Source organism: Bos javanicus, chromosome X, assembly GCF_032452875.1.
Source record: "Bos javanicus breed banteng chromosome X, ARS-OSU_banteng_1.0, whole genome shotgun sequence".
Taxonomy (NCBI): Eukaryota; Metazoa; Chordata; class Mammalia; order Artiodactyla; family Bovidae; genus Bos; species Bos javanicus.
Genome location: NC_083897.1, coordinates 60291808 through 60313216, shown reverse-complemented (window position 1 = coordinate 60313216; position 21409 = coordinate 60291808). Strand labels below are relative to the sequence as shown.

General features: G+C 47.5%; 1 protein-coding gene across 16 annotated transcripts in view; it reads right to left on the bottom strand.

Annotated features, from left to right (window-relative positions):
• The window catches only part of TMEM164 (transmembrane protein 164), a 180190-nt gene extending 159497 nt beyond the window's left edge, over positions 1-20693 (bottom strand). For 4 of the 16 annotated variants that reach the window (XM_061409430.1, XM_061409433.1, XM_061409436.1 and 1 more), the window contains exons 1-2: positions 20178-20284; positions 19208-19876 (exon numbers count right to left, since the gene is read on the bottom strand). In XM_061409430.1, the coding sequence (XP_061265414.1) occupies positions 19208-19597 (390 nt within the window). In that variant the 5' untranslated portion in view covers positions 19598-19876; positions 20178-20284. Of the gene's footprint in view, positions 1-10245; positions 13232-16263; positions 16731-19207; positions 19877-20177; positions 20295-20578 lie in introns of those variants that run through there. The other 12 variants (XM_061409432.1, XM_061409434.1, XM_061409442.1 and 9 more) reach the window with 12 other exon arrangements.
• Between the last annotated feature and the right edge of the window lie 716 nt (positions 20694-21409).

The window sequence follows — 21409 nt, the reverse complement described above, 5'->3', positions numbered from 1 at the left end:
ACGTTTTACAAGTAATGCACCCACAGGCTTTGGGAATACACAATAGACGAAATAGGTGTATTGAAATAGTGTTAAATACACACAACATACACAAGCTTCAGAGGGCCAGTTTAGGCTCAGAACACATGTAATCCAGTCTTCTCCACTAGTGGCTTCTAATCCTAGTTGCATATTAGAATCACTTGAGGAACCTGAAAAAATGCTCATGTGTAGGCCCCCAGTCCAGACAACTAGATAAGAATGGGGTGGGGAAAACAGGTACTGGAATTTTTAAATGTTTCCTTCATGACTGTAGGAGCAGGCACAGGTGAGGACTCCTGGCCTCCACCTTCTCCACCTCCACCTCTAGTCCCAAACTTAGTGACAGATCCAGCAGGTAACTCGGAGGCCTGCAAAGTCACAGGAATTCCATTTCACTCACTCACCTGACTATTCTCTGAGCCATTAACATAACTTTGCCACTGCCAAAACGTTTTTGGCCACCAAAATTTAAACAACGCGGGGCTTTCTTAATCCTCAGTCAGAGAAGGCAATTAGGTAGTCCAGCCTCTGCCCCAACCACTGTATGGAAGGCTTACTTGGCCTGAGATCTCATCCTTTTGGGGGAAGTTTCTCTACTCCTCAAACTGATATTTAATTTGTCCCTTCTCAAATGTGCTACTCTTTGCCTCATCTGGATGTTTCCTTACAGCTAAGAATATTCGCTCCGTCTGCAGCTGGGCCCCCAACCAGTCTCTCCCCCAACCCCATCCTCTCTTGCCTCCCTCATATATACACATGGCCACTTTGCTTTGCTCTTTTAATTCATTCTTAATCAGCCTCTGCCTGTCTCTAGGCCACCTTGCCACTCTTCTACTTAATCCCTTTCGGCTGAAAACCCTGGCCATGGGGTCACTGCCTCATTCTAGCAGCCCTGTCTCACTGTACCCCCTGCCTCACCCCCACAAGCCATAGCGGCAGCAAAGGCTCTGTGAGCAGTCTCTCACCCACATGGTGTCTTCTCAGCTGCCAGATCCTCTCTCATGAGTTGGCTTCCTTCATCCAATGATTCTTTTCTACTGAAATTGCTCTCCCTGGCTGCCTTTCTTTTTTTACAAAAATATTTCTTCTCAATTACTCAAGAAATTTGTACTTACACCAAATTCAATGCAGAAATGTGTTAAGTACAAAGTGAGGGTGTCCCCCCTCTCCCTAACAACTCAGAATTCAACACTACCTAGTACACAATCTTCCAGACTTTCACGAGGTGCTTATGGGTTCATATCACACATACCGTTATTTCTTTTTAACAAAATATTGTTACCATCTTCCAAAGGGAATACAGAGATTAGCCTCCCTTTTAAAAGCTGTACAATATTCCACTGGTGGGATGTGCCATTCTGTCCCTGGTGGGCTGTTTCCTAATCTTCTCTGATTCCATAACACCCTTGCACACAACTCTTCACACATGAACATTTCTAGGGCAACTATTTAGAAGTGGGTGGGCCGTTGGCCACCAGACCAGCCTGTACTCACCAATTCCAAGTGCCTTTTCTCAAGCCTTCCTTGGTCTCAACCTCTTTGCCTCACATGACATAGAGGACCTGCTTCCTGAATTTCCTTCCTGCCTTGGGTGTCCTTCCATGTCTGCTTCACTGAGTCTTTTCTTCTGCCCACAAAAGTAGGCATTTCACAGAATCCTTTTCTTCTTTCTCCTCTGCTTTTGCATGATAGTTGCATCTTCTCCCCTGCCAACTTCTCTAAATGAATGCCTCCTAAATCACTTTGCCAGCCCAACTACATCTCAACTGCCTGCTGTTCACTCCAGCCTCAACATCTCAAACATCTGAGACTCAACAAAGCCCCAAAATGAACTCCTGACCTTTTCTTCTAAGCCTCGCTTTCCTCATCCAAAAAACAAAGGGAAAGGACTAGACTCAGTTAAATGCTTTTTTAAAAAATTAGGAGTCTAGTATGTACTAGATGTTGTGCAGGGTTAGAAAAGAAAAAATCAACAGAACATAGATTCTGTATTCAGGGAATACACAAACTAAGAAGTGAGGGAGCAACATAAACAATTATGTAACACAAGGCAGAATCAAATGCTAAAATAGACAAGAATGGCTAAATCTGGCATAAGGGCTTGAAGAAACCTTCACAAGGGGGAGTGTTGAGCCTTGAATGATGACTGGCATCTCAACAGGAAGAGAAAAGTATTTCTGACTGAGGGTACAACGTGAACAAAGTATAAACTCAGAGTCAGAGAACCGTGGAAGTTCATGGTACATGTGGCTGGATCAGAGCACATATGGAACAACGTACTAGAGGATAAAGCTGGTTGATCAAGATTTGGAAGGTCCCAAATCTTATCACAAGGAGCTCAGGCTTTCTCTAAAGGGTTTCTCTCTCTGCCATTCTCTGGCTGAGTAATAGTAGCTGCCTCAAATACTATGTTAAAGATGATTCTGAACCTACATGGAGACGCATGTTGAGCAAGCATGCTCATGTTTTGATTAGCAAGGCTGGCCCAGGGCACCAGATGCACCACAAGGTGCATCTGTCCAGCTGTCTGCTCTCCTTGCTGAAGGCAGTAGGGAGCTACTGAGGGCTTTTAAGCAAGGGAATGGCAGGACCCAACATGAATTTTCCTTGTATCATTTCTGGCAGCGGTATAAATGATGGACAGAGCAGAAAGACCCCAGGAGAAGGGAAAATCAGTCAGCAGGCTGCTGGTAAGAAGACAGATAGTGGTGATGATGATCAACAACTAGGTGAATTAGGGCAGAGGAATCAAAGAAGAAAAGCAAGAGACAGATGGGAGAAATAATGAAAGACAGAATCAAAATGACTCAAGAGACTCTGATGGTGGAAGAGAGGAATGGAAATGTGTCAAAGTTTCAAAGGACTTAACCCAGGTCACTGACGGACTGCAGTGCCATTAACTAAGATAGGGGCCCTAAGGGAAAAGTATCGTAATCCTTGCTTTTCACTCCAAATCCTCCAACCACTTTACTTAGCTTTTAAGCACCGTTAAGTACACTAGGAGGGAAAAAGCAGAACATGCACTGCTTGATGGACCCAGCATTTATATAACCTTACACATTAACCTACTATCCTTCCTTTTGCCAGCTTGTCAAAAAAATATCATGTTGAATTGGTTCACAATGCCTTTCAGGTCTATTATATCCTTCTGCTTCTCTATATGTTCATTCTATTTTTTGAGTATTTGATGTGGAAACCAACTAAAAATCTTAATTTATCTACTTAAAGAATACTTGTAATAGATAGTGGAACTACATGTAATCTTGTTCTGTATTTTCGAAGTCAAGTAAAGGTGTTATCATACTTTCATAATTTAAAAAAATTAAAATTGAAAAAATAAATATCCATCAATATCTAATCCTAGGATTAGATAAAACCATTGAAAAGACTTGTCTTTGAATGCTCATGCTCTCAAAAAAATTATTTTTCCCATTTAGACAGTGCTTTCCAGCTACTAGACACATTCGCAAATCTTTTACTTGACTGTCACGTTTAGCCTGTGAGGTATGAAGGGCAAAGAGCATACCTATCTTACAGATAACATACTCTGTGCTTGCTATGCACCAGACATTGATCTAGATACTTTACATGTAGCTATGCACTGAATTCTTGTAAGAAAACCACAGATGGTATTATCCCCATTTTACAAAGACAAAAACATACCCAGAGATATCAATTAACTTACCCAAAGCAACATAGCTAGAAAGCAGCAGAGCTGGGATTTGAACCTGGCCAATCTGACTTCAGAGCCTAGACTCTTCAACTATCACACTTTATGTAAGAAGATAAGCCCAAGAGAGGCAATCTGACCAGCCAAAACTACTAGGTTCTGCCAACTAGTCAGAGATGAAACCTGCAGCCAAGGCCAGGTCTGGCTAATGCTTAATCCTATGCTCTATCTATTACTCTACATTGTTTACCAAGATGAAATGACTTCTTCCCTGGGCTGGCCAATTATTTTGACCTTTTTCCTCTTTGACCTTTGTCACTTCTACCAGAATGAGGTTCTGGAATCATTCACCTGCTGTGGAGCCTCACACAACTGTTCACTAGGATGGCATGCAGGTCTCTACTTAGAGAAAAATGATGACCTCAGTTACAGCCCCAACTGAATGGGTCCCATTGCAAAACCATCAATATCTCGCAGCAGATGACACTGACTTGCCATACAGGCTCACTGAGCATATACCACTCCCTGGACTACCTGCCCAGGACAAGCAGCAAGCAATGGTGGCACTGCAGCCTGCTTCCTCTGTGGAAGAGACAAAGCAAGGGCAGAAAAACACATTGGAAAAGTAGTTGCTATAGCGGTCAGGTAGAAAGGTGGCCTGCAGCTGTGAGAGCCTCGCTTTCAAGGCTGTCATAGAAAATGATGCTCAAAAAAATAAATAAAACACAAGATTTCTGTTTCTCAACTACTGGGCAAGAACAAAAGCCCAGCTTCTTTTATGCTGGAATGGTAAGGGGTAGAAGGAGGCCATGAATGGTACTACAGAGTGACAGTGAACCAGTAGATCCACCTCTGCTTCCATTGAGCTCTGTGACTTTGGGCAAGTCACTTCACCTCTCTGGGTCTCAGTTTACTCATCTGGAAAAACAAGTGAGGAGATGATCTCTGAGGTTCTTTTTTTTTTTTTTTTTTTCCAGCTCTGATTTGGCATCACTCAGCCATTTCCACCCAGCAAAGTGTTGCTAGAACATTTTTCTTCAGTATCTGTAAGTCAACCAAAGAAGAAATGGGCTACAACAAAGGGAAAGAAGAATGCATGCTTGCATGCTTAGTCGCGTCTACTCTTCTGTGATCCCTTTTAACTTCAGCCCACCAGGCTTCTCTGTCCATGGGAGTTTTCAGGCAAGAATACTGGAGTGGGTTGCTACTTCCTTCTCCAAAAGAAGAATTAGATAAAACAAAAATGGCCTTTTGCAGAAGGCTGAAAATTAGGTAATATATAGGCAAAAGACTTAAGCACAGTACCTGAACCATGATACATGCTCAAACTGTTTATCATCACTTATATTGAAAATATTATCAAAGTGTTATCAAAAAGTATTATCAAAGTATAGTTTATATCAAAAGTATTATCATCACTACTACTCCTAACTTTTAGAGTGTACAGAGATAACCAAATATTATGATGAGCTCTTTCTCCTAAATTTAACCCCCCTTTGCCCATATAACCCTATTTCAGGTTTATGGTATTTCAGAGGTCTGGGGCAGGGGGACCCTAAATGAGCAGTGGCACCAACTGTCCTTAGTGTCTATGGACATTTATGACTGAAGAGTGAGAACCCAATCCCAAGGGAAACTGAAGAAAAAATAAAAAAGAAATGGGAGGAGCCAGGATTAATCTTCAGTTCACTGCAAACTGGCTGTGGAAAGGGGATTAAAAAAAAAAAAAACAGGTGCGGACCACAGTGTACTCTGCAAATTGTTTTTCAGTTCAGACCCGAAGCAGGGAGTAAGAAGCTCGGGAAGATGATCCCAGCCTGGATTCCATGTGTGTCCATCTGAGTAAACACAGCCCTAGCTGTGAGGTATGGCCAAACACTGCTCAGCCAGGCAGAGCCTTTGTGACCTCACAAGTTGAATGCAGCCTCGGCCCAAAGGCCACCGCTGACCTCGAGGCCCAAGACGGCACCCCACCCCATCCCCATCCCCACCCCCGCCAAGAGCCTTGCCCAGGGAGGACAGGCACAGGGCTGGGGTTCACTCAGTTCTCTTTGCTCACTAGCCAGAAACCCCACCAGTAAAGAAGGGAAACTGGACTTTAGCTTGGTGCCAGCTTGCAGGGCTATTTTGAGGACAGCTGAACTGCAAACTCCAGGGCACTGCTGCACAGGGAAGAGAAACCCAAAGGTAAAACCAGCCCCTTTCCTCAGGGGCCTTGAGAGTCCTCCTGTGACTAGGGACCAGGGAAACAGGGAGAAAGGCCCACATGAAGCGGCAGCCAGCAGTCAGTGGTAGCTCAATGGGCCAAGTATAAAAGCATTGATGATAATAAGGTATTTATGCACATGACCCTGAGCAACATTCCTGCAGGGCAGGAAATAAAGTGCGGCAACAGGCATGCACACTCTCTCAAGTGCCTGGGACTTAGAAAAGGAAACTACAAATGCAAAATTACAAGGTACAAAAGTGTGGATAAGAAGGGGACCCTTGGGTACAGTCTCCCTTAATTTCTCAGGGTTGTCCTTTGTTTTAGGAATGCCCTCCAAGCCAATTCCTCCCAGGGAACCCGGATTATTACAGAAAACCTGACCTTACCCCAAGGAACTGCCTATTTACTCACAACACTTGCAAATAAGCCTGAAGGCCTATCAATGGCCTTGCTGGGGTGGGGCATCCCAACCCCAAGGCTGTGAAACCACAAGACCCAGGCCTTGGCCCCAGAGGGCTGCACAATTAAAGGGGACTTCTCTTTAGTGAGGGACTGGCTGCTGGGGTTCTAGTTCTGAGAGCAACTAGTCTTAAAAATGAGAGGGTTTCCATACCTGGGAGATACTCGAAGAATTGTCTTGTTCATTTGTTTGGTTTTTCATCCATTTGCTGAAATGTCAGGCAAGGCACTGGTCTATGTTTAACCTGCCTTTCTCCTCTGATAACTTAACTCTGGGAACAGGCAGCTATTGAGAGAGCTGCACTATCCTTAGTCAAAAGAAATTAATGAAGAAGTAAAAACTCAATCCACACACCTGTTTCTGCCCACCCCCAAACCAATCCTTTCCTGCTTCTGTCATGTTCTCGGTTTCCTAGGCTACCAATCTCAAGACAGCTGGCACCAGAGAGCCAGTCCATTGATGAAGAGCAGCAATAATTAAGCCCAGAGATCCCTGGACAGCCAAGCATCCCACCAATGACAGCCATCCTCCAAATGCTTCAGAAAACACTGAGTGATTTACAGTAACTTCTCAATTTCCCACAAAGCTATCCTTAGGCTTTGAACAATCAAGCAACCCTGCCCTGCAGAGATTATGTGGGTGCCAACTTCATGGAATCAGTATTTTTGCCTACCACATGAAATGAAGATGCCAGTGAAGTTTCTCTTGGGTGAGATTCTTACAGCTGCCTTCCTGTATCTAATTTGTCATCTTATCCCAGAATCAGGCATCCAAGCTCACAGCAGCAGCAGCCATAAGGATAACAAAGCTCATTATCATCACACAGCACAGCACAGCAAAAAAAAGTATTGACTGTTTACTATCTTAAGTGTTTTTATTACTCTTGTCTCATTGTTTCTCATTATTGTCTTACAACAGCCCTACAGGGTAGGTTTAATTATTCCAATTTACAAATGTGGTCACTAGGGGGTCAAAGAGGTTACCCAACTTGCCAAGGGCTACACAGCTAGTGGTAGGATCTGAACCCAGGCTTTTACCAACCTAGAGTCAGCTTTTGTGTGTGTGAGCGCGTGCGCTCCGTTGTGTCCAATTCTTCGTGACCCTGTGGACCTTAAGCAGCCAGTCCCCTCTGTCCATGGGATTTTCCCTGGCAACAATACTGGAGTGAATTGACATTTCCTCCCCACCTGGGAAGCTTCCCAGCTGGCACTAAAGAACCCTCTGCCAGTGCAGGTGACACAAGAGACATGGGTTCCATCCCTGGGTCAGAAGATCCACTGGGATAGAAAATGGCAACCCACTCCAGTATTTCTGCCTGGGAAATCCCATTGACAGGAACCTGGCGGGTTACAGTCCATAGGGTTGCAAAGAGTCAGATATGACTGATTGTGCACACACAGCTTTTACCCAGCATGACTTGAACCACTATATAGGAGTTCTATATACTACTGTGCATGCTAAGTCACTTCAGGCTTAGACGCCAGGCTCCTCTGTCCATGGGATTCTCCAGGCAAGCATACTTGAGTGGGTTGCCATGCCCCCCTCCTCCAAGGGATCTTCCTGACCCAGGGATCGAACCTGCATTTCTTATGTCTCCTGCATTGGCAGGTGGGTTCTTTACCACCAGCATCACCTGGGAAGCCCCCTATTACTACTATAATACTATATAGTACTATACAGCACTATTACTACGACAGTTGTCCCTTGCTATCCATGGGGGATTGGTTCCAGGACCCCCCAGGGATACCAAAATCTATGGATGCTCAAGTCCCTTGTATAAAATGGTGTTGTATTTGCATGTAACCTTGCACATACTCCCATATATTTCAAATTGTCTCTAGATTACTTACAACACCTAACACAATATAACCAGTTTCCAGTGCATAATAAATTCAAGCTTTATGTTTTCAAACTTTCTGAAATTTTTTTCCCTAATATTTTCAATCTGTAGTTGGTTAAATCTGCAAATTGGAACACACATTTATGGAGGGCTGACTGTACTATGAAAAGCTGCTAACATTTATTGCTGACAATGAGCCAGAATTTCTGCCAAATGCTTGATTTAAGTTATTCCATTTAATACTCACAATAGCCCTATTAGGTAGGTACTGTGATTATATCCATTTTACAGATGAGTGAAGTTGATAGCAGTTAAGTAACACGCCTACAGTCACACATGATTCTTGTTGTTTGGATGCTCAGTCATGTTTAACTCTTTTGTGTCCCCAGGGTCCTCTGTCCATGGGATTCTCCAGGCAAGAATACTGGAGGGGATTGCCATTTCTTTCTCCAGGGGATATTCCTGACCCAGGGATTGAACAAGTGTCTCCTGCATTGGCAGGAAAATTCTTTACCACTACCCACCCAAGGTCACATAATGATGGAGCTCAAATACAAACCCAGGAAATATGGTCCAAAAGCTCAGTCCACTCAGCGGAACCTGCATTAGGAAAAGGAGGCATTTCTAATGCCCAGCTTAACTTAGCCAGGTTCATTGCTGTGTCCCAGTCCAAACCTACTGAGTCCCAGTAAGAATTTCCCAAGTAAATGCCAAGGAGGAAACCTGTCTAGCCCTTCTGTGTACGTGCCAGTAGCTCAGATCTGATGCATCTAGGAAAAGACCAAAGACCTTTCTAGAAGTCTCTCCTAGCCAGTTTCCCTCGTGTCCAGCAGCTTCTCCTAATACTCTACCCAAAACATCTAATAAGTGTTTACCCAGGGCTCCCAGAGCCGTAGTTAAGGCCCTTAATGTGCAATCTGGCTCTGTGCCTTGTTTAATCAGCACCTGAATGAAATGTCTCTTTGCTAGCAACAGCCTGAGCACAAAGTCGTTCTGCAAACACAGCTGGTCAACTGGCAAAGGCGACTCAATTCATAGGCAAAATACACCCTGAGTTTATACCACCACTGATGTGTGCTGGAGACAGGGAGACTGGAGGAACTGAGATGGAATTAGAATGGGCTCATGCTTCCTTTGGGCTTCCCAGGTGGTGCAGTGGTAAAGAACCTGCCTGCCAATGCAGGAGATACAAGAGACATGGGTTCGATCCCCAGGTCGGGAAGAAAAGACCCTCTGGAGGAGGAAATAGCAAACCATTCCAGTATTATTGCCTAGGAGAATCCCAAGGACAGAGGAGCTTAGCAGGCTGCAGTCCATGGGGTCACAAAGCATGGGACATGACTGAGCAACTGTCATGCATGATTCCTTTCTCCTCAGATAATCTCGCCTCTCACTCTCCTATCAACCTAAACATCTGCCCACAGGACATGGCTTGAACTGGGTCTGCCCAACAGTCCAATCCTCTCTAAGGACTGTCTTAGAGAAGACAGTCTCCTGCCATCTATTTCATTTCCTCAGAGCTCACCAGGCCCACAACCAGACTCATCCTACCCTGCCTGCCTCCCTCTGACATTTGCTCCAGCAGCTACTGTTAAGGGTATGCAGCCAACGGAAAGATCCCCCCAACCCTCCCCTTCAGGATCACTGACCGCAACAGGTCAGTGTCCCTTGACACACCACACACTGACAGACGTGCAAACCATGCCCTGTTTAGCTGGCAGCTCTTTCTCTGGGAAAGAGCTGAGTAAACAGAGAGGACCGTGCCCAGAAGAGGAGGAGCCCTCCCCAGACATTCAGATTTAACTGCTGTATTCAAGAGCACCTTGGAGGGAGACTTACCCTGGGCATTCAGCAAGTAGGACAGCAAGACATTGATAACTCCAGTTCTCAGGGTCGGGGAGGATGGGAGGTGGAGCAGGAGGGAGGCCAACAACTGAGCAAGGAGCATGGGAAAGGCCACCTGCTCAAATTCTGAGACACACCCCACCAATTAAAGATCACGTAAGGCTAACAAGGCCCTTTTAAAAAGTCCTGTCCTCCCCTACCTCTGTTGCATCTGAGCCATTCACACTGCAGTATGAACTTCCTACATGGAACTGATTTCTTCCTTATTTCCTTGGAGATAGGACCTCCTCTGGTGAAACAGGCATTTAGATGGAGTTGATCTGGAGCTTTGAGTACTCTGGAAAGAGGCAAACTTGGATGGGGTGAGTTGGGGGGGTTAGCGGGGGAAGACATGGAAGCAGGGGAAAAGAAATAGAAAAGAGAAAGGTAGAAGAGCATGGAAACATTGCATCAGTTTCAGCTTTGTGGGGGCAGCAGCCATCCCATGAGCCACTAAAAATCATCTGGTGGGGGGTGGAATGCCTGCTACCTCATTTCCTGCATTTAATGTCTGCTCACTCTCTGTGTTCCGTGTCTGTCCTTGACCATGTGGGCCCTCCTTGGGACAGCAGAGAGAACACAACGTTCTATCTCACAAGCCCCCTATCAAGGACTTGTGATTAACTGCAGCTGTCTTATCAACAGGCCAGAAATGACAGAGCGTTCCAAGTTTTATGTGGTTTGCCGAGGGAGAAATACAAAAACAATGCCTGTCCCTGATAATAAAATGAAAATGACTCCAGGTAAGAGTTGTAAAGCTTTCCTGTGAAAGAGGAAGCAACTCTGTGCCTTTACATGTATCGTTTCCTATGCCAAGAAACCCTTTCCTTCTGCAACACCTAGCCACCTCCTGGTCATTCATTCACACGTTTATTGAGCACCTACTATGAGGTGGGTCCCATGAGAGGCACTATGATAGAAAATAAGACAAACAAGGACCCCTGCTCTCAAAGAGCTAACATGTCTCCTTATGAGTCAAATGTCACCTCCTCCAGTATGCTTTCCTTAATTGCATCAGGAAAAAATAAAAGACCCTCTGGTCCTTAATGTTTGTTTCAAACCTGTCACATTGTAATTTAGTTGATCTTTACATGTTACATTGTAATTTAGTTGATCTTTACATGTTACATTGTAATTTAGTTGATCTTTATATGTTACATTGTAATTTAGTTGATCTTCACATGTTACATTGTAATTTAGTTGATCTTTTTTTCTTGCCTGTCTCATCTCAACTGTGGGCAACATTGAAGGCAAAGAATGTTTCTTATTTATCTTTGAATCTCCAGTGTCTGGCACAATGTTTGACACACAACAGGAACTGGACAAATGTTTGCTGAATACATGCAAGAATGGATACATTTCCATTAGCATTTAAAACTAAAGTCCTGCAAATAGAGAACTAGGATGCAATAATTCTGTATCAGTATTTTATCTTGTTAGTTCCCAAAGATCTCCAACACTGCAAGAATGGCAAAGGAGTGTAGGAGGACTGGAAGGTGATTAAAAAGAGGTTTGGCTGAAATCCTCCACTTATAAAAGCCACAGGCACCCAACAGGCCACTGGAACGCCAAAGTTACCTTAAAATCCACCTCACAATAACTCGGGGTCTTCAACCTCTAATTTCAACCACCTTATTTAACACCCACATAAATACCGAGGTACTACTAGAAGACCAAATGCCCACCCACAGGCCACCAGAATCACACCAGTCAGGAGGAGCATCGGAAGCAACATCCCACCTCATGCTTTGCTGCTAAGTCACTTCAGTCATGTCTGACTCTGTGCGACCCCAGAGATGGCAGCCCACCAGGCTCCGCCGTCCCTGGGATTCTCCAGGCAAGAACACTGGAGTGGGTTGCCATTTCCTTCTCCAATGCATGAAAGTGAAAAGTGAAAGTGAAGTCACTCAGTTGTGTCAGACTCTTCACAACCCTATGGACTGCAGCCTACGAGGCTCCTCCGCCCATGGGATTTTCCAGGCAAGAGTACTGGAGTGGGGTGCCATTGCCTTCTCTGACCTCATACTTTATCCACTAGATAATGTCTCTCAGAGTGGGATCCAATGCTCACTGGCATCAGAATCATTGAGGAACTTGTAATAAATGCAGGTTCCCATCCTCACCTTATAGGACCGAGACTGACTTAGACTCTGAGTGGAGAGCCAGGCATTTGCATGAGAACAAGGTTCCAAGGGAATCTTTCACAAAGAAAATTTGAAAAGCACTGCACTCCACTTCAGGTCCAGTCAGTCAGTTACTGGCAGAAGATGCTCTCAATTTAACAAAAGATATGAAAGATCACGGATGTGTTAGTGAACTCAGTGGGGGGTGGGGAGTCCTTTCATGATGTATGCGTAATCAAATCACGTCGTGCACTTTAAATATCTTACAATTTTCTTTGTCGACTATACCTCACAAAGCTGAACACAAACAAAGTTAACAAAAAAAAATATATGAAAGACCAGAAGTTGAGAAGTCTGGCTCTTCTTGCAAAGGGTATTTCAATGAAGCATGGTTGACAGTGAACAAGCTATTGAAAAATATAAAAGGGGAGAGATAGAAAGTGAGTTACCAGCTTAATAACAGTTTTTTTTTTAATGTCTGATATTAAAGGAGGAAAAGAAGAAAGTAGACATTTCCAGATGTCAAACCAAGGGATTTAAGACCAAGATCCAACAGTGCAATTTCCTCAGTGCAATGAAAGTGAGCAGAAACTTGGGGCAGAGAATGGGCTGCAGTTCCTAATAACCAGCTCTTTGTGATGGAAATTCAACAAAAAGATGTGTGAGCTGGAGGTGAAACCACCTCTCTTTCTGGCTATTTCAAAAAAAAAAAAAAAAAACCAGACAGGAGTTTCTCTTAATAGGCACAGGAGACACAGGAACTGTGCCCATGAGACCTCAAGGGACCACAGACAGAACCACCAGAGGGAAAAAGAAAAAAGAACAGAAAAAAGTCAGTTCTGTCAGCCAGTCAGTCAGCCAGCATTATCCAGGCACACTACACATTAAGCAATTAATGTGCACATACAGTATTGTATTAAGCTCTGCAGGGTGTTACAGAGGGAAAAAAACATACTACTCCTTTCTTTAAAGAAAAGTATACACACTAATGGTAGAGAATGAACAAACATGTAAAATCAAACAACCCAGTTGAACACTTACCAAACTACCGACTTGTATACAAAGTCATGGGCTTCCCTGGTGGCTCATATGGTAAAGAATCTGCCTACAATGCAGGAAACCCGGATTCAGTCCCTGGGTCAGGAAGATCCCCTGGAGAAGGGAATGGCAACCCACTCCAGTATTCTTGCCTGGAGAATCTCATGGACAAAGGAACCTGGCGGGCTACAGACCATGGAGTCACAAAGAGTAGGACGTGACTGAGCAACTAATGCTTGCAATTTTTTCATGCAAAGGCTAATGTTAAAGAGGCTAACAGTCTGAGGAATATGCAGAGTTGGGAAAGGAGGACAAGAGGTATTGGTGGAATGAGTGGAATAACTGTGGAGTCAAGGTCAACTGGAAAGTTTCCCAGAGAATCTTCAGGACCATCTACAGAGGGGAGGAATTCACGACAGATCCCATGAAGACAGTGATGAAGGAGGTACTTCTATGGCAAAGGGACAAAAATCCAGGGGGCCTGTGGATCACCCCCTGAGTAGGAGTCTGCTGCATTCTATTACTTAACAGTAAGCTCCAGGCTGCATTGTATTAACAGGTGCACAGTGAGAAAAGGCTGAGAAAGAAATCTTTCCTCTCTGCTGGGTGTGGGCTGGACCTCTGGTCACAGTATCCAGTTTTATAGACTGTGTATAGAAGGGTATGCAGACGTGGGCAAGGATCCAGAGAAAAGCAACAGAACTAATTAGAGGAATGGATTCTAAGAGCTATCAAGAAAGGTGAAAAGTTGAGGTTTGTCAGTTTCTGAGTCAGAGGAAAAAAATCTATTGGTCATCTGCCAGCTCTGATCAGCTGTACCTGGCGTCTGTTTAAGTGACCACAGAGCTATTCAGAGGATTAAAATGCTTTGTTTCCATGTGGCCCATTTCACGAAGAAGATCAAGATAGGAAAAAGCTAAATAATTTGCTCAGGTTCCCTAGCAGGCGACAAGCAAAACTGGTATCATCATTTTAAATCCCAGGGCTGTCTGTGGGTTGTTTAATCCACCAATCCACACCATTTCCCTTATAATGGAAGGGACTCTGTCAAAGACTGTAACAATGAAAGATGGAAAAATTCTCTGCAAATTTCCTTGGGGGAGAATATGAAACAAACTAAAAAGGAATGTCATGCCTCATTGCTGAGGACCATACAAACATCACCCCATTGTGTCCCCCTGGACTGATGACACAGGACACAGTCCATCTGATAAGCCAGCAGATAGCTGGATCCCTCATTGCACCCATTACACACCAACATCAATTGCAACCATGAGCAAGTTATCAGTGCTCCAGACAACAGATGGGGATGAAGAGGTGTGGTTGGTCTGAAGTCAAGGAGGCAGGGGACAAAAAAAGCCTAGTTCTCAAATCTATCAGGTTTTCTCTAAAACAAATCCATCATAGAGCAAATATAACATACCCATATACATCCAGTGAGTTCCAAAAGGTGTCACAAAAAGCTCAGGACCATTCTGAATATGTGCCATTCTGTGCTTTTGGCAAAAAGTGAAGTAGGAAAGTAAACAGTGAGACAAAAGCAGGTTAGCCATATTTGGTGGACATCAGCCTTCTAATATATCGTAAAGACAGAAAAATAGCAACGCTAACTCTAAAAAAAGGATGGGGCTCACTTGGTCTTAAAGGCTAAAAACCAGAGGCTTGGTGCTCAGGGGTCAATAGCATCAATTATTATTTGGAAAATGTCCAGCTGAGATCCAGAGTGCCTTATGCACAGAGACACAGAGGGTTAAATGGCATATGCTATGCCCCACTAAGTTCAGGGCCCAACTGGGAGATACTGACACAGACATATACACAACAAACCGGAAGTGGACAATTAGACAAGACATCCAAAATTCGATCTTTGCAAGTTCCTAAGGCAGAGACAATCTAACTAGATGCAAAGGATAAAAGGCCATGAGTTTTTACGGACACAATCAGTCAAACTGTCTGGCATTTTAACCCTTCCACTAAGAAACTGTAGATTTTAGGACTTAAATAGCTATGAGACTCTCTTCCTGCTAAAGCCCCAATTCCACTGTTGACAGCTGGGTTCTAAAGCCACCCCTGCCAGTACCTTGCTGGCAGTGTGATTTCCACTTTGATTTTTTTTGTAAACAGCATAAACAGTCAGTAAATTCATTCCGTGTCACCCATACCTACGAAAATATTATGCACAGGGGACCAGCTAGCCATGCTTGAAGAAATACTTCTTGGTGTAATGGGTAAAAACCACTGATATTCAGCAAGGGGTTTAACAGTGGTGTGTTAATCCTGGTGCTTGCTGATTCCAAGAACCCTCAAGCATCCCCAGCTTAAGTCAGATGTGAGAAGGTGCTGCTTTAATCCTACAAACCTCTACCAGTCCCAAGTTCTAGGGCCCTTGAGATAACAGACGAGGCCAAAAAGAAACCTGACAGCAGGAATATTATTCAAGAACAGAACTCGGACACAAGAAGTACCCTGCCCTGTGCTTCTAAAGCTGGCAGTTGCCCAAAGGCAGCATGGCTATGAGGAGGGTCTGTGTATCAAAGGCCTTGGGAGGAAACATTTTACAGACTGAAAAATGGGAGGTAAGGAGACTAGTCGTTTTCCCTCCAGTGCTTCCATTTCCTGGCTGAAAGTAATACTGCCCTTATTACAAACTTACACTGCCTCTGCCGAACAAGGCCTTCTATAAAGCTATAATTGAGTCATCTTGTTGAGAGACACACATCAGAAATGTCTCTAAGCTTCTGCTTTCAATTCAGCTAATGTCTCCCTTTCCTTATCAGGACCTCTGAACTCCACAGAATTTACTGCCATGATATAGCCTAACTCAGCTAATTCACTTGCCAAAGTATTTCTTTGTACTCAACACCTCCCCTTTGAAACACACACAGTCACAGGGTAAATTTTAACATCTCTCTGTCCAGGCTCAAGCTTATCTAGCATAACCCTAAAGAAGATAGTTCGTGTGAAAGGGTCTTATAAAAGTTAAGAGCTAGACAGATGTAAAGTATTATTAATACTAACCCCATGGACTGGCTTCCCTTGTAGCTCAGTCGATAAAGAATTTGCTTGCAGTGCAGGAGACCCGGCTTCGATCCCTGGGTTGGGAAGATCCCCTGGAGAAGGAAATGGCAACCCACTCCAGTATCCTTGCCTGGAAAATCTCATGGACAGAGGAACCTGGTGGACTGCAGTCCATGGGGTCACAAAGAGTCGGGCACGACTGAGCGACTAACACATAACCCCATGGACTGTAGCCCCCAGGCTCCTCTGTCCATGGGATTCTTCCCACAAGAATACTGGAGTCAGTTGCCATGCCCTCCTCCAAGGGATCTTCCTGACCCAGGGATCAAACCTGTATCTCCGGCATTGCAGGCAGATTCTTTACCATCTGAGCCACCAGGGAAGCCCAAATAAGTTAGAAAACTGTTTCCATCTGTTGTAATATTTCTTTTAAAGATTCACATCAGCTTTTAAAAATCCGTATGTCCCTGCTTCCAATAAGACCATAGGTAAGGTATGGAGTGTTGGATTCATCAAAGGCTAAGTCCCCCAGTAGGCCAGAAGTTTCTATTTAAATGACACAAAGCAGTAACTTGGGAGTAAAGGACAAAGCAGTACAATCCTGCTTGGTCTCAAGGATTCCTCAACCTGACTGTTCTTTGCCCCCACCACCTAGCTTCAGAGTTTCAGCTAAGCACGGGACAACAGCAAAAGCACAGTGACAGGAATCAGTTCATAGTTCCCCAAACATCCATCTCTGCTGCACTCAGCCCCTGAGGGCCAACATCATCTATATGGACCCCTAAAGGGTGGCCTTCTCAGGTTTACTTTACGGGGAAAACCCAGGGAGCGAAAGATGAGGATGAGAAGGTGAACCATGACCACCTGAAATGAGCGAGGAGACCAAAAGCCATTTCTGGGATAGCTCTGTGTGGCACCCCGGGGCACTGCTTAATAGAGGAAAGAAGCACAGCACATAGACTGTCAAGACCTAGAAATTCAACTCTGCCTCGTTTTGCAGCCAGGCAAACTGAGAGCCAGGACAAGTACTTTCCCCAAAGTCACACAACTAATTAATGCCAGAACGAAGCCTCCAGAGTCTTCTAAAAGCCTCTAAAAACCTTTCCACTGAAAACCATGATGCTGCCAGGTTTGACGTCATCACCCCAGCAGCAGCCCCAATCGGGCTGAATTTAGTTCTTTGTTGACCTTCTAGATATGTGGTTGTCAGAGGCCTCAAGACCCCTTTGTCAAAGAGGTACCCTCTGACCCTCACCACCTGCCATCCAAAAAAAGCACTCCTGTCCCAAGAGCCTCACATAGCAATGGCTGAGATGTGTTGTTTCCTTTCATTAACAAAAAGCCCATTCATTAAAAAAAAAAAAAGAAAGAAAGAGGACAGGCTCAAATTTACACAGAAGGTCTAACTGGGGGAGCCCTTGGGTTTCCTGTGAATGGCATTACTTCCCAAGAAGGCCTCTAAAAAAATACTACCCACTCCAAGCCTACTGGACGCTTAGAGCCATCCCATCACTAAGAGCTGCTTTATTCTAAATCTGTCTACACCTCCTTATCACATCTGCAAGACTGAATGGGGTCTGTGGTCATTCACCAGTTTCCAGATTGGGAAACTGAGGCCAAGAACCTGCCATCCAAGGACTTCCTACAACACAGAGCTAGCAAGCATCTGCAGCATAAGTAGGCAGCACCATGCTGATCAGCAGCGGCCTCCCAGAGACTGCTCTGCATTCCGAAACCCCAAAGAGGGTGGGTTAGCTTTCCAACCCAGAAAGCTAATTCATCTTTTGGTTGCAAGCGAGCAACCTCCCATCCCCGAGTCCCCCCGCCAGGCCTGTGAAACCGAGACAATTATCTCAACCTCCTGCCCCACACAAGGTTGTCACGAGTCTCCTGAGAAAACAACCTTCTACAAATATAAAAGCAATAAAGATGCTAATGACAGGTTTCACAACTGTCCCTGAATAAAACACACCAGGTTTTCCACAGCCTGAAATCTAAAAGAGACAGCCCCCCCACCCCATGCTCTTCTCCTCTTCCTACCCTTCCGTGATATTATAGTTTTAGATCATCTCTCTACACAGGCTGAGTACAAAAAGACAGTCTCGCTCTTGGTTGGTGCTCACCCAGATTATTTTTATGTATCTGGCAACTTTCCTTTTCAATCTCATTTGTTTTTCTTAGCACCGCTAATGGGAGATAAAGAAATCAGCTCTCTGGGCACCCCTGGACTGTGACCTCAGGAGAGAGAATGAGAATGATAAGATGGAGAGGTTTGCAGGAAATAAATACCCTCTCACCACAGAGAAGAGGTCACGAGTCTGCCTGGGGTCTGCTTCAGAGTGCAGTGAGTCGGAGTTTGGTGCTGCTCTGACACCTCAGAACTCAAAAGGAAGACCTCACCCTAAGATCCTAAACTCCCAAAAGAAAGTCATTAAGAGAAACCTACAAAAGTATTTCCCCCAAGTATGACCGGAACCTTCTGTGACCACCTCCAGGAAAGAAAGCCACCAGGCCTCTGGGAAATTGTGGCAGAGGGAATGTGTGTGTGTGTTGGGGCAGGGGGTGGGGGTGGGGTGTGTGTGTGTGTGTGTTGGGGGGGGGGGTGGCCCATGGCTCCCTTCTGGTGATCCAGAAAGGGAACCTGGCTGGGGTCGGACTTCCTGCTGGCAAAAGGCCAGGGTAGGCCTGGGAGGGGAGGGGCCGCTGGCCTGAGTGCTAGTCTTTTCCAGGGCTAACCACCACCGTAGGGCTGACGCATTGTGCAAAGGTGGAAGGAAGCCAAATCTGAAATCCGCACCCAAACAGCCACTCGTTGGAAAATCATTTTTAAGGGTCCCACTGCCCGCAGGGGTGAGGTGCTCTACGCGGCCAAGTGTCCTGAGCACACAAATGACTCTGCTGGCTGAGGCTGCCAGGAAGGGGTGGGGGAAGTCAACAGACTCACATGCATCATGGTGACCAGGTGACAGGGGTTGAGCAGGTAGATGACGGTCTTGGTGGCGAACTTAAAGCCCACCTCCACCCCGAAGGTCAGGCACAAGGCTACTAAGAGCAGATTCTTGCTCAGGCTCTCTTTGCCTTCCTCTGGCCGCTGGGTCACCTGCTCTGGCTGGCAGCCACGGCCACCCCTACCGTCCTCCTTCGTCTGCCTCAGGATGTGCCGCAGGGCCACCAGGATCTCCAACAGGGCCAGGGTCAGGACCACCACACTTTCCAGCAGCCGCTGCTGCCAAGAGAGGAAGGCAGCACAGTCGGGGCCCCCATTGCCCGCAAAGCTGGGGTCCACGCCCCCATAGAGCCAGTCCAGGAGACTTTGGTAGCTATACCGGGACATGATGCAAAGTGGCTCCCCACGACCACCGTGCAGGAAGCGAGAGCGAGATGGAACACAAGCCCCGAGGGTGGCCCGGGTGGTGGGACATATACGGAGGGCACACCCCGCCCCCGCACCCCCCTCCGGACACCGGGGCAACTAGAGCAGGGGACGGGAAGCTACACGCGAGGCCTGGGGCCAAGTGCTGGCTCTAATTTGTCCCTACGGCTGCCTGGGGAGCCCCCCGCGCTTCTCCAGTGGCCACCAACGAGGCAGGGTGGAAACGAGCCGTTGGCCAATCTAAAAGGAAGGAGAGGAAAAAAAAAAAGGTCTCAAAGAGGCAATTGCATCGGGAATTACGAGGCGGGGAGGGATAACTAGCGAGGGAAGAAAAGGGGAACAGGGGCAGTGGCGAAGCAAGCAGGGGTCGGGGGAAGTCGGAGGCCGGGAGGGTCAGGGCGAGGGTTGAGGGGACGCGGCAGGAGCGAACCGGGGGAGACGGCGAGGGAACACGCGGAGGCCAGGAGGGGAGCTGGCGGGGCCGGGCCGGCGGGGAGGGCGACGGGGCTGGCGGGGACGCCGGACTCCTCGTCTCACGCACTCGCCACAGGGGGATCGCTTACTCCTGCAACCGCGTGGCCGTCTCTGCCCCCAGCGAGCAACTTCGCCGCCGACGGGCCCCTCCGAGCCAATTTAGAGCCGTCCCGGGCCAGCCTCCCGCCCCCGGGTACACCCCCGAGCCCCCAGCTCCACCCCCCGGCCCCAGACGCCCGCCCTCCGGGCAGCACCTCCCCCAGCCCGCGGCCCGCCCGGGACCTGCCCCCCTCGCGCGGGCAGCGGCGGGAGGAAGCCGGGAGGGAGGGAGGAAAGGCGGGCGGGAGGCCGGGCCAGCCGGGGGCTGGGCTCCGGCCGGCCCCCTCCCTCCGCCCCGGCGCCGCAGCTTCCCGCGCCACCCGCCCGGCCCCAGGGACGGGTCGCCGCGCCCTGCGGGGCTCCACTCACCGGCAGTCGGCCCTCGGCCCCGACTGGGCGCCCGCTCGGCTCTCCGCGCCCCGGCGCTCGGCTCCCCTGGCGGCCGCCACGGCCGCCGCGCACGGCTCCTCCTCCCTGTCTTCCTCCCCCTGCAGCAGCCGCGCTCGCTTCCTCCTTCTTCCCCTCCCTCTCTCCTCCCCCTCGCCGCCGCCTCCCCGCTCCCGCCCGGCTCGGTCCCTCGCCGCCCCCCCACTTCACGCCCTCGGCCACCCCGCCCGACCGCCTCTCCTCTCCGGCCTCCCCGCACCGCCGCCCCCCCCCCCCACCCCCAGCCAGCCGCTCGCACTCTTCACACCTCCCACTCCCTCTCTCGGCGCCTCGGCCTCCCCCTCCCTCCCCCGGGCTCAATCCCCGCCTCCTTCCCCTCCTCCCCGGCCTGCCTCGCCTTCTGCGTTCGCCCGGCCCACACGCGTGCACCGCCACCCTCCCGCACCGCCGACTACGGAATTCGCTCCTCCGCGAAGCCGTTTGGGCCGACTCCGCCTCCTGCGCTCCGGTTCTCCAGGGCGCTTCCTTGGACCCCGGGCACCTAGTAGGCGCTTAGCCGGCCCTCGCTGAGTTCTTGGAGGAATGGACGAGCCTGTCTAGTGATAAGCCCCTGGGCTTTGGGAGGTCCGCTGGGTGTGACCTACTCTTCGCCTCTCCTCCAGACCTCCCTGAAATAGCAGACTTGGGCAGGGCCAAGACGGCATCTTCTCCACCTTTGTAGCCACAGCCCTACTCTCCACTTCCGTCCTAGACAGGGCTTCTTTTCCTACTTTGCCCGGCCGTTCCCCCTCCTGCTCTGCTCCGAGGTTTCTC